This window comes from Dermacentor silvarum, chromosome 2, assembly GCF_013339745.2.
Source record: "Dermacentor silvarum isolate Dsil-2018 chromosome 2, BIME_Dsil_1.4, whole genome shotgun sequence".
In the NCBI taxonomy this organism is placed as follows: domain Eukaryota; kingdom Metazoa; phylum Arthropoda; class Arachnida; order Ixodida; family Ixodidae; genus Dermacentor; species Dermacentor silvarum.
The window spans coordinates 231,869,775-231,883,701 of NC_051155.1; the positions used below are offsets into that span (position 1 = coordinate 231,869,775).

A 13,927-nucleotide genomic window follows, 5' to 3' on the forward strand; every position below is an offset into this window, starting at 1 on the left:
TATATTCTAGTTTGCGACACAAATATATTGCAATATCTTTTTCTTGTAATTTTACTTGCTCACCGTCCTCTCCGTGTGCACTGCCACAACACCTCACGCAAGAACGGTGAGCTGGGAGTTGCCACGGTGCATTATTCGCAGGCTTTCTCCTTCCGATTCTCTTTACAGTGTATTAATTGCAACCTTGAGGAAGACGATCGGAGCCGTTATGCAGGCGCGTCAAGTGAACTGTCTGCGATGTCACGCAGTGCATCACCACACACTTTGTGAAATGTTTTGCCGTGTTCCATTAAGTCACGGGCGTTTCTGAAGTGCTGTTTGTCCAATAACCTTAGTTGGGGTCACAGAGGACGACGCCGTTCTCGCTGACAGTGGCAAAGACATCGGCAATCGTACTTTCATGCAATTTTTTTTTTTTTGACAGCACTTCACAGTAACGATGAATAAAGCCCTACAGGCATCCACTTTTATGCTTCGTTTCCCGTTTCTTTGAGGCATCACTTTGCGCTATAATCGTAACATATATATATTGTTTCCTTTTTCTGAGTGACTAAATGTCCGCCCCCTTGCGTTATAATTGTGGTCACATTATTTATGAGCAAACACAGTGTGCTATGAGCTGCCTCAAGTGAGACATCAGAACTGGTATAATGTAACTTAAAGATTGCTTTCGCTTGATTCTATTCCATTTTTATCATCCACTACTTCAGGACCTCAATAAAGTTTACTGCCTACCTACCTACCTACCACTCCAACTGGCTGATCCAAGTCATAGAGTAGGTGGAGCGCTACTCGGACCACTGGCGAACCCGAGAAGAAATAGCATTGGCCTTTAAAGCTGCTCTTGCAATGTAAATATGTACTTGTGCAATGCATTAATCATGCACTAGTGTCATGCAGACAAATACAAGGAGTGTTGGCGTGGGAAACATTTATTAACAACCTTTGCTTTTATGTAACAAAAACAAGCATCTCTGTCATTGGCAATATAAACAAGAGTGCAAATAAAAAAAACGTGCAGCTTTTACTCAGATGTACTGAGAGAAGACAGTGTAAATCAGGATGTAGTTGCACCAATGCCAGTACAGGTCATTCCTCCAAACAAACAAATTCGTCATAAAATGACCACTTTTACAACAACAAAAAAAAAAAAAAAAGAAATTATGAAAGCCAAATGAGGCATCAGGAGTCAATTGCCAGAGCAGTGTTGCTGCAAGACACTAGTGAAAGAATTTTAAGTATATAGCTTCTCACACTGCATGGTACAATGCCTGTATTTTCTTTTATTCCCGCTTTGTCGTTGAATGTCATCATGCCCTCCATGCTCCAGCTAATAGACACTCTTGTGCAAGACTTTGTCAATATTAAAGCAAAGAACTTACAATTTACATCATAGAAGCGCTGCATGAATTGATCATTTCAAACTGAATGAAGACTATATAAAAAAAGTCATCATATCAACAAACAGCACAAAATTAAAGCAACAGAAAAATGCACATATTGACTGTAAGCCAAATGTTCTCCAACATCTGTATAGACGGTGTCTCCTTGAATAAGCTTGAATGTTGTGCCTCTCTGAGCGGGCAATCTAAAAGTACTACAGTCGAACCCGGATATACCGAATCAGAAGGGGATCACAAAAAGTTAGATATACAAGTAATTTGATATATAAAATAAATTTTTATACAAAATGTTCATGGGGATTTTACTGCTGTTTGTTATACACAATAATTCATTATATATGTGGGTTCGATATATCTGGGTTCGACTGGATGGAAATTGCAGGAAAAAGAAAGGCTATACAATTATGATAAAGTGTTTGAACAAGCAGATTAGTCATACTACTTCAGATGAATTTGGACCTAGCAAGAAAAAAAAAAAATAGTGCGGCCGGCTACTGTCTACAGTATAAAAGCTAAAAAAAAAAAAATCTAACTGGACAAACACGTAACTTAAAATATTTTTAAACAGAGATGCATTTGCGCGCTTTTTTTGTTCCCAAATGAAATAACTGCTCAAAAAGCAAAAAACATGCAAATGCAATAGCATATGTTCATTTCATTACTAGCGCAACAACAAAAAAAAAAAATACAAATTGTTTTCGTTCAATTGATCTTATACCGCAGGAAGAAAAGCTTAAAGAGCATAAAAACCTTGCAAGTTTCTCTTGCGCAGCTACAATTAAAGCAGCTTGAAAGCAGTTCATTATCAAAAAAAAGTAACCATGTCTCTCAACACACATCCAATCACTTACATTTAGGTAGCATCCAGGTTATTCGCAGTGTGACAGCCTCAAACATTTGCAAGTTCACAGTAACGACAAAGCATGTCATTCAAGTGCCAACCTTAAAGGTCAGGGGTCCTCTACATTAGCCACAGAGAAAAATATAAAGTGATAAAAACGTGGGCTGAACAGATTAAATGGACAATCAACCAATGCCAGCAATGTTACTGTCCTGCCCACACCAATCATAGCAGGAACATGTTTCTCCTCGTTCTTCCTGAGCCACAAACTGCTAAAAAAGAAGAAGAAAAAGAAAATGGCGACTTTCTCTTGCACAGTACTGCATCAACAGTGCTATACAATGTCATAAACTCTAGCCAGCATTTGTCATTCTCCACAGCACACCTCCATCCAACCAAATATATCTTTTTACACACAACCACTCTTTCATTTTTTTCTTTCATTATTACGAAAAAAAAAAAAGTTTAAGAGCGAGAGTGGAAGTGGGGGCAGCAGAATGGCTGCAGTCCATCAGGTTGGGTGAGTGTTAGAAGTGTGGAGGGTGGCCGTGATGTTCTGGTTGCCAGAGGCAAAGAGAGCAGCGTACGCTGCGCTACCCGCGTTGGTCTGGCTGTTTCCTTCCAGGTAGGTCTTCAGCTGCTGCATGGTCTCCACGTCGACCTGGGCCATGAGCTCCTCGAAGTTGCGTTCGCCGAGGGACTCGCGCAGGCTGCGCATCTGCGAGCAAAGGTAGTCCCGCAGGGCTACCGTGTGCACTGGGTCCTGCCTGGAAAGCTGCAGAAGTGCATCCAAGAGAGTTACAAAAATAGAAACTAGTTTAGTTTGGCAGATAATTATTTCTACGCACCATCCACACTTCTTTGGAGCAACATGGTCGACTACAGACACTTTTCGCGGAGTAGTTCACTCAAGAGGAATGCAATGGCGCTTACGCAGCTGTCTAAATGAATGACATCGTGTCCTCCATGCCCCAGCAATAGATACACAATTTTGTGCTAGACTTTGGAGATATTAAGTAAAGAACTTGCAATTTATGCTATGCAAGTGCTGCATAAATTATCTATCATTTCAAACTGAAGACCTTAAATTTAATTTCCACCACCTCATTGCATTTCCGGTCTTCCCATTCAATTTGTACTCGGTTGTCCGTATATATCTCCCTCAGCAGCTACATGCAACTGTCCTCTATGCCTTCGTGCTTGAGAATATCCCATAAAAATTCCCTGTTTACATTGTCATAGGCTCCCTTAATATCCAGAAATGCTTCCCACAAAGGTCTTTCCTGAGCTATTGGAATCCTTATGCATTGAGTTAGTAGAAACATGTCTTCTGAGTGTCTGCATGATCTGGACACATTACGTAGTTCCCCCAGGACATTATTTTTCTCCACCTACTTTAACAGCTCTAATTTTATGGCTTGCATTGCCATTCTACATATTACCGACGTTACTGTAACTGGCCTGTACAACCTCGTCTTATCCTTGTCACCTTTGCCTTTGTAGATGAGGCTCTCGCGCCACCCAAACGGAATCTTCATTTTAATCACTTACTTTATCGCCTTAGTCAGCTGTTATTAGTCACTTAGGTGTATTGGGATTTAGGTTCACATCCGCCAGGTCCTGCAGCTGTGTTATTAGGGTCATTTTATTTTGCCTTTTTCCAGTAAAAGCTTTCTAAACTAAATTTTAATCTGATGCCTATAAATCATCTCCTCATCATTGCACGTTGCCTCAAGCGAAAGCTCTCGAATGTGAAACCATTACCGTTTCTACAGTGCTACTGAGCGATCAGCTGTCAGAAATGCAACTGGGTGATCGCTGTTTTTCCATTCATGCTGCAAAATGTGGAACGGCAGAGAGAAGACGTGTGCAGTAGTTGGGTGCAATAATAGTGGCTGGCATATTAAGGAACGAAATGATCCTGTGTGGCCAAGTTCATGGACTGCTACTACACAAAAGATTGCCTATGTTGCTAGCCCTTCTCGATGCATGCAGGCTGCGCATGCACTGTTGCCGATGTTCGTCATCGTGTCAGCATTATGACACACCTCGTATCTGCTAGCGCGTTATTCCTGCTGCGCAGCAGCAGTTGTCTCACATGCTGCATCACGCCATGTCGACTCCGCGTATTGTTACAACACTGTACATTGATCGCAACGCTAAACCTTGCTATTGCTGCCAATACTTTGCCTTCACAAAACTGACACTTTTTTACAAGTGTGTATAATTCATTGTGTTTACAACATGAAGTGTACATAGAAGCTTTAAATAAGATGCCTTGCCAGTTTAACTTAGCCTTTGCTTCTGTTTTTGTTAGCTGTACACTTGCTATGTTGGAAAAACTTGTCTTTTTCAATGTTTTATTGTCACTGCAGTTTTATTGTAATGTTTTTGGATACACCATCTAAGCAATGATATTTTTAAGCACGTAACAAAAGTCTACTGGTGGGCATGGGCTGCAAAATTAGGCCCGTGCACTGCTCCATTTCTCCCCCCATGGAAACCTCCCACCGGGAATAAGACTAGCCGGTTAAAAAGACCACCACAATTAACACTCTAGGAAACACAAAAGTGATGTCCATAATTTCCATACAACTTGCACTTTAAATGTCTAAATTATTGTTACCTCTATCTTACGGCGATCATGTTCACTCTCTTCTTCATTCGGTGGAATAGGTTCATTGTCCATAATAACCAGTGAACTGCATACAGGAAAAAGAAGATGGTAATTAAGAACACACTTGTGAGCTATATCTTTGATAAATATACAAGGAAGATCCTAGTTTTTCTTCGTTTACTGATTGCTTGATTGAGTGAGTGACTCCGCCTGATCGGGTTTAACATTACAAAGAGGCTATGAGGGACATTGCGGAGGAGAGCTTTGGATTAATTTTGGTCAGCTAAGGCATTGCTCTGCTGAGCATGAGACTGTGGGATCTAATCCCAGCCGCGATGGCCACATTTCGATGGAGGCGAAATGCAAAAAGACCCGTGTGCTTGCGTTGTAGTGCACGGTAGAGAACCGCAGGTAGTCAAAATTAATCCGGAGCCCTCCCCTATGGCGTGCCTCATAATCAGAACTGGTTTTGGCACGTAAAACCCCAGAAAGAATGGATTAATTTTGACCACATCATATTCTTCAATGTGCTTCATTTAACCCAATGCTCGGTACAGCTGAATCTAGATTATACGAATCTCTAGGAATGCTGCAATAATCATACCACCCAAAATTCGTATCAGCTAATCACAGTTAACGATTGGAAATGGCCAACTTGCTCAAAATTTCTGATTTGCTAAATAATTTTTTTTCTGCAATACTGAGACCTTTATGTCATGATGAAATATTGGGAATAAATACGCAGCATAACTTGAGAAGATTGAGTTAGTCTGTTGTCTTCGCGAAGAAAATCAGGCTTTGAGAAGCGTTCCATTGACACATTGCCGCCTATCTTAGTATCGCCATAAACACGAGTGATCGGAGACACTGATAGCCGTAGTGTCATATTTCTTCATGCAGAAATAAATAAAAAACAAGCGCAACAAGGGGAAACTAGTGTTACGATTTGTTACTGTAGTCAAGTGGCGCGCAGAGAGCGCCCCTATTGACTGGCACAAATTTGAATTTTACCCACTGGCGTGCTTGTCATGCGAATATTTGAGCAGCAGTGAGCTGAATACCTCACAAGTTCCGATACTGACAATTTCAAGATCTGGGGACGTATGGACGTAGTGGATTGACCTTCGTGCTGTCTCGCTTCAATGTGAACGAAATGTCGAAAGCACAGCACATACGAAGCAATTAGCACTCCGTACACTTTGTCCACATCGCACATCGCATTCAAGATATGGCACCGTGCGGCCGCGGCATACACAGCAGCCCCAAAGTAGAACCCCTCTCCCCCGCCCCTTCTCCCCCCGTGCCTCACACGCGAAAGAAGAAGGCACGCTTCCCCCCCGCCTTCCTCCCTCGCATGCATGAGATTGAGCCACAATCGTTGGCTGACCCTCGCAAGCTTTCACTTACACATACAGCATGCGGTGCGCGACGACAATGTTATCGTGTTTAGACTTTATACAGAACATCACGGAGACGGTGATGGCAGAAATGCACTTGGAATGTCCATATAATTGCTATTGCAATAAAATAAACCATTGTCAGTAAACGCTCGAGTTATAGTTTTTTCTTGGTGTCCCTCTTCCGTTGTATTCCTCTTTTGTTATAAAAGCAATAGGGATGTGCAAATAGTTATTCTTGAGACCAAATCAAACACGAATCAAATAGTGCCAGAAGTGAATTGAATCGCATATCGAATAGTTTTCGAATAATGAACAGCCATTATCACAATTAATACAAAATGTCCACATCCTAGTATTCTTAGAGTGAGCAAGTTTCTGTAATTACATAGTACGTTATGCAGCATTGTTTATTAAAAGTACAAATAGAGCATTAGGAGCAAACAAATAGTTTTTCTGCCTGCACAGGACTCTTCAGGGAGTGCGAATGACAGGTGTATAGCCTGTGAAGTATGGCTACCTAAGTGACGAAGCTTGCTCCACTACGCAAGTTCTCATGTTTTATGTCTATATTATGCTGGAGGGGGTGAAAATTTACCGTACTTTTTCTCCAATTTTATGTTTCATCGGGTGCAGTTGACGTTTTGAAATATCTGAAATGTACTTGAAAAATATTCGCATTTATGAATAGTGACTATTCGATTTGAAGACTGAATCAACTAGGACACTTTTCAATTCGTTATTCGAAAGTTTCAAATATTTGCACACCCCTAAAAAGCAACAAAGGGCTTAAAAAAAAAGAAATGACCAGGAAATGCACCAGTCTTTCATTAAAGTACTGAATGACACACTACCAGATTTACATTACTTATTCCTTTATTTTTGCACTACAATCACCCTCTTCCTGCCCAAGAAGTAGCGCACATGCAGCCCTATCACAGCACCTTGCACATATTTCAGCTGTGGTCATGTAAAGCATTAATGTAAGTGCATACTCACTCCACTTGGGCTCCCAGATTGTCACACTTTGTGACATCATTCAGCACTTCCACAACAGCCAGAAGAATTCCACATATTCGTTCATACACGGCACTGGACCAAGAAAAAGCACAAGGAAGGAAGCACACCGGTAAGAGGAAATATGTTATAACAGAGTCATAGACTGCACTACACACACAAGTGAGAAGCATGAGTTTGCCCTCAAGCAATGATGACTCATAACATGTGGCTATGAACATCTTATCTCAATACAGTCAAACCTTGTTAATATGTAGTTGGCCGGGAACAACGTTTAGGTATGCACTAAACGATGTACAAATTAACCGCCAATGCCAGTTTAGCGGCTACTTACCGGCCGGAAAAGAACTACATCACCATGCTCTCAAACACACGCACTCAGACAGGCTTTATTTGTGGGTAAGCAGCAAAAAATCGATAATCTTCACTTGCCGCTACGACGGCAAGTGAAGACACCCAGTAGCGAGATTTAATTGCTGTAACTAGTAAGGCAGCACGGGAAAATTGCAATAAGTGTTTTTTTTTACCCACAGAACACACACATAAGTTCACGGTGCCGCAGATGCTCATTGCTATTTCTGATATATTGTTAAAACTGGTATTATTATAAGTGGATTTGACTGTATTGTGGTAAATAGTACAGGCACGCGACTGCTATCCTTCAAGAAAGCAAAAAAAAAAAAAAAATACTCAGTCACTTACTTAGAATTAGATGTTAGTATAGAAGTGAGCGTAAGGGCCAGAAGCTTCTCCCTCTCGACTGGGTTAACAAGAGGCATCTTTTCAATCCACTTGTCCAGCAGGTTCCCAAAGACTTCCTCTGCCTGCACGTATGGCATGGGCTTTTATTGAAAGAAAGCATTGTGAATTCTGGAATGATTACATTTTTGTCACACAACTGTGTCACATAAAAGTGTGCACCAATTAGGCAAATCAGTGAAAATCTACATGTTGAAACAAACTTTTTTGTGAGTATTCCCCTTTGGTGTTTTATATTTATGCTGAGCCATTGCTAAGTGCATCAAATGGACCACCAGCAGAAGCACCTCCTTTGCTGCAGTGAAGTATAGAACTGCATGTTACATCAGTGAGTAGTTGATAAACAGTTAATGAGCAAGAAAATCCACTATCTAAGGCCATTTCCAGAAGGGGACTTGACTTCGTCATGAAGTGGTGAACATTGCAGTGAAATTTTAGGAATATGGCTCAAAATGTAGATCCAAATGATCAGCAAAAGAAAGTAAAGAAATGGCTGCAAGAACTCACATCACAACCCTTGCCTTGTGCCTCTTCTTGAAGAAGCTTTGTAAAGCAGGACTTGCAATGTAAGATGACTCGAGAAATGATGGACAGGCAGACTGATGTCAGCATGGAAGCTTTCTAAAAACAAAAATAAAATCAAGGGCATTCACATGAGTCAGCATAAACAGAGTAAGCGGCAAACAAAAAGAAATACTACAAACAAACAAAAAAGAAAAGACAGTGGCAATTTACAGGCAAATGGGAGAGAAATGCATTGGCATTACATTGCACCTCTTTGAGGTACCGGATCCATGATTTAAACCACATTCACCATATTGCAAAGTGTCGTTCAGAAGCTCTCTTGACACACGTTCTGCCCCTTCTAGTGAAGTGCAACTGACGGTGGTCCAGAGCACTATATATATATGTACACAGTTGCCGAGCGATAATTAAGACTACACCGGGACTACCAAAACGTTGAAATTATTGGAAGTCTGAAAAATTGAATTCACCCAAAAATAACTGACTTTATTAAACAAGTGGCCAAAAAAGGTGTGTCGCATTCTCGGATCATCAATTTGGGAGTAGCGACGGCATATTTTGTGTGACTAGTGTAAGATGCATTTGCACCTATTGACACGTACTCATGTTTATCTTTCACCGGTGGCCGCTTTCAACATTGGCTGATAAATGTTAAACGTTATCGCTCGGCGCAGGACGCGCCTGCATTGGAAGCTTCTCGGACGTTATCAATGCTTCTATCCGTCGTCTGTGGTCACCGACGCCCATGTAATCTGATTGTATGAGCGACGCGAATTGTCTAGAACTTTCTGGAAGACACGCGCGTACCAGGGATTATTCTGGAACCTTCGATGACTCGGGTATAAAAGCCGACGCGTTTTGCCGCTGATCAGATTTCGACGATCGCCGACTGTGTTCGCCGCTATCGTTGTGCTTCAAGTCTAACTTGCTTTTGTGGGCACAGGTTCGCCCAATAAAGAATCAGTTTCGTCATTCCCAGTTTTACGACTGTTTGCTTCATCGTCACTACTACGTGACATCTGGTGGAGGTGCTTTTATGTCCTTGTACCGGACCCCCCCGTCCAGCCGTGAGCCAAGCCCACACCGTCTAGAAGACGTCGACGCCTACCCCGACCAGCGAGCTAGTCGCAGGCTACTGAACCTGCCACCGGAGTTCGAACCCCTACCTGAGAAGACCAAGAGAACAAAAGTCATGACCTCGGCAGCAGCTACCATGACAGCCCCTGTGCCAACATCTGCGGTCGTGATGCAACAATCCAGGGAGCCGCCGACTTTCCGCGGTTCGCCATGTGAAGACGCCGAAAGCTGGCTGGAGGCATACGACCGGGTCGCTACGTTCAACAAGTGGGACTGCGACGAAAAGCTGCGCCATGTTTACTTCTCTCTTGAAGATGGCGCCAGAACCTGGTTCGAGAATAGGGAACGTTCACTAACAACCTGGGACCTCTTCCGAGCCGCCTTCCTGGACACCTTCACGAGCGTCGTCCGTAAAGAAAGAGCTGCAGCCTTGCTGGAAAACCGTGTACAGCTCCCGAATGAGGGCATCGGTATGTACACTGAAGAAATGACTCGATTGTTCCGGCACGCCGATCCAGCTATGCCCGAAGACAAGAAAGTTCGCTTGCTCATGCGGGGAGTTAAGCAGGAGCTATTCGCCGGACTGGTACGGAATCCACCAACAACAGTCCAAGACTTTCTCTCGGAGGCTACGACGATCGAGAAAGCACTGGACATGCGCAACCGGCAATACAATCGCCGTTCGACGCCACACTACGCCGAAGTCCAAGGACTTTCCGACGACCTACGAGACACCATCAGGGCGATAGTACGCGAAGAGCTGCGGAAGTTGCTACCGTCGTCGCAGCCTCAAGTTGCTTCCATCGCCGATATCGTGCGGGAGGAAATCCAGCAATCGCTAGGACTTCCCGAATCGCCGCAACCCCAGCCGGAAGCGATGACATACGCCGCCGTCGCCCGTCGTCAAGGCCTCCCTCCGCGCTCGCGCCAGGGCCCCGTAACGCCGCAATTCCGTCGCCCAGCGCCGCCGCCGCAGCCAGCACGCCCGCCCGTCGCCCAGCGCAGCTACCCGAGAAAAACGGACATTTGGCGCGCCCCCGACCACCGCCCGCTCTGCTATCACTGCGGGGAAGCCGGCCATGTCTACCGCCGATGCCCATACCGCGAGATGGGCCTACGAGGGTTCGCCGTCAACGCGCCACGTCCACAGCTTGGCGAGCGACCACGTGACATCGCCGACTACCTCGCCGGAGCTCAGTGGCAACCACGACGACCCTCACGCTCGCCGTCACCAGGCCGCTACATCTCGCCCCATCGCCGTCAGTACACCGGTCCCACTCAGGGCCGATCTCCCAGTCCTTACCCGGGAAACTAAAGGCAGCAACCGATGGAGGTGCGGTTGCTGTACGACGCAATACCGAAGATCCTCCGCCGCCGACGAAGAAGATTCGCGAATCACCACGACGAGGTATCAGCACACCGCCTGGCAAGAGCCCTAACGACAACACTTCGCCGCCGAAAGAAGACCTACCGACGCGACGTAGCAGCAGCGGAGCAAGCCGACGCAGCCGTGATCCGACGCCACGACTTAACCGCAACGCCAGACGACGGTCTACCGACTTAGACGTGCTAATCGATGGTCATCACGTCACTGCTCTCGTCGACACTGGAGCCGACTATTCCGTCTTCAGTGGCCCGTTCGCCGCCAAGTTGAAGAAGGTGAAGACTGCCTGGCAAGGACCCGATATCCGTACAGCGGGAGGCCACCTAATAACGCCGGCTGGAATCTGCACAGCACGAGTCACTGTGAACAACCGCACTTACCCGGCGAGCTTCGTAATCCTGCAGCACTGCTCCAGGGATGTCATCCTAGGCATGGACTTTCTAAACCAACACGGTGCAGTCATCGACTTAAGGTCCAAGTCGGTAACGCTTTCAACGCACAACGCGATACCACCGGATACAGACATCAGTTACCATGCCTTGAATGTGCTAGAAGAACAAGTCACCGTTCCGCCTCGCTCCAGCGTAATGATTTCCGTCGGTACCGAAGTGCCTGCAGACATGGAGGGCGTCATCGAGGGCGATCATCACTTACTGCTCGACCGTGAAATTTGCGTCGCTAGAGGCATAGCTGAGCTACGTGCAGGGAAAGCAAGGGTGATGCTCACGAACTTCAGCCCCGAATACAAGCACATTAACAAAGGCACCACGGTCGCCTACATCGACGAAATAGTACAAGCCAGCAGTGCTTTCGCCTTCACGGATTCCAGTGCACCTGCAACGACGACTATAGTACCTGAACCAACTTTCGACGTCAATCAGAACCTTCCCAGGCATAGGAAAGAACAACTAAAAGCTCTGCTCCTGCAATACAAGGACTGCTTCTCGTCGTCGTCAAAAGTTCGACAAACCCCTGTCGCCAAGCACCGCATCATAACCGACGAAAATGTCCGCCCACTCCGTCAGAGCCCGTACCGAGTTTCGGCGCGCGAACGCGAGGCCATAAGGCAACAAGTCGACGAAATGCTACGCGACGACATCATCCAGCCGTCCAAGAGTCCGTGGGCGTCCCCCGTGGTGTTAGTGAAGAAGAAGGATGGAACCCTACGTTTCTGCGTCGATTATCGTCGCCTCAACAAGATCACGAAGAAGGACGTATACCCCCTCCCACGGATTGACGACGCCTTGGATCGACTCTACAACGCAAAGTATTTTTCGTCGATGGACCTCAAAACCGGCTACTGGCAAATCGAAGTCGACGAGAGGGACCGGGAGAAGACTGCCTTTATAACACCAGACGGACTGTTCGAGTTCAAGGTCATGCCGTTTGGTCTTTGCTCGGCACCTGCGACTTTCCAACGCGTCATGGATACAGTACTGGCAGGCTTGAAGTGGCAGACTTGCCTCGTGTATTTGGACGACGTCGTTGTGTTTGCCTCAAGCTTCGAAGAACACCTGCGGCGCCTTGAAACAGTTCTTCAAGCTATCAAGACCTCCGGACTCACGTTGAAGCCAGAAAAGTGCCGCTTCGCATACGAGGAGCTCTTGTTTTTGGGCCATGTCATCAACAAGTCTGGAGTGTGCCCTGACCCACAGAAAACGGCGGCCATCACTGACTTTCCTCCGCCCACCGACAAGAAGGCAGTGCGTAGATTTCTTGGCCTGTGCGCCTATTACAGGCGCTTCGTCAAGGATTTTTCACGGATCGCCGAGCCACTGACGTACCTCACGAAGGCCGACGTCGAGTTCAAGTGGGAGACGCCGCAAATCGAAGCATTTGAAGAACTGAAGCGACGCCTACAATCGCCGCCCATCCTTGCGCATTTCGACGAAAACGCCGATACCGAAGTCCACACCGACGCAAGCAGCGTAGGACTCGGCGCCGTGCTTGTGCAGAGGACTGACGGACTAGAAAGGGTTGTAAGTTACGCTAGCCGGTCGCTATCGAAGGCGGAATCAAATTATTCCACAACAGAAAAGGAGTGCCTCGCCATCATCTGGGCTACATCAAAGTTTCGACCCTACCTCTATGGCAGGCCCTTCAAAGTTGTGAGCGACCACCACGCTTTGTGTTGGCTAGCTAACTTGAAGGATCCTTCAGGTCGCCTCGCACGATGGAGTCTGAGACTTCAAGCATTCGACATCACCGTCGTTTACAAGTCCGGGCGAAAGCACTCTGACGCCGACTGCTTGTCTCGCGCCCCCGTCGAACCGCCGCCACAGGATGACCAGGATGACGACACTTTCTTGGGACCCATCAGTGCCGACGAATTCGCCGAACAACAGCGAGCCGACCCGGAACTAAGGAACCTTGTAGATTACCTGGAAGGCAAGGCCGTCACAGTGCCGAAGGTGTTCAGGCGAGGATTGGCGTCGTTTTTCTTGCAAAACGACATTCTCCTAAAGAAGAACTTCTCGCCTCTCCGAGCCAACTACCTTCTCGTGGTACCCTCAGCATTGCGTCCAGAGGTTCTGCAAGCTCTCCATGACGACCCAACGGCTGGACACCTCGGTTTTTCCCGCACGCTCGCGAGGATACAAGAAAAATACTACTGGCCTCGCCTCTCTGCCGACGTCGCCCATTACGTAAGGACATGCCGAGACTGTCAGCGACGCAAAACACCGCCGACAAGGCCAGCCGGACTTCTGCAGCCGATCGAGCCACCTCGCCGACCGTTCCAGCAGATTGGGATGGACTTACTGGGGCCTTTTCCGACGTCGACGTCCGGGAATAAATGGATCGTCGTAGCTACGGACTACCTCACCCGCTACGCCGAAACAAAAGCCTTGCCCAAAGGCAGTGCTGCCGAGGTAGCCCGTTTCTTCGTTGAGAACATCCTCCTGCGTC

General features: G+C 46.2%; 1 protein-coding gene across 1 annotated transcript in view; it reads right to left on the bottom strand.

The window, feature by feature from the left end:
* Window positions 1-916: 916 nt before the first annotated feature.
* LOC119442867 (importin-11) overlaps window positions 917-13,927 on the bottom strand; it is a 67,207-nt gene continuing 54,196 nt past the window's right edge. The window contains exons 22-26 of the mRNA XM_037707911.2: window positions 8,542-8,655; window positions 7,978-8,099; window positions 7,258-7,350; window positions 4,871-4,946; window positions 917-3,019 (exon numbers count right to left, since the gene is read on the bottom strand). Coding sequence (XP_037563839.1) covers window positions 2,756-3,019; window positions 4,871-4,946; window positions 7,258-7,350; window positions 7,978-8,099; window positions 8,542-8,655 — 669 coding nt within the window. The 3' untranslated portion in view covers window positions 917-2,755. The remainder of the gene's footprint in view (window positions 3,020-4,870; window positions 4,947-7,257; window positions 7,351-7,977; window positions 8,100-8,541; window positions 8,656-13,927) is intronic.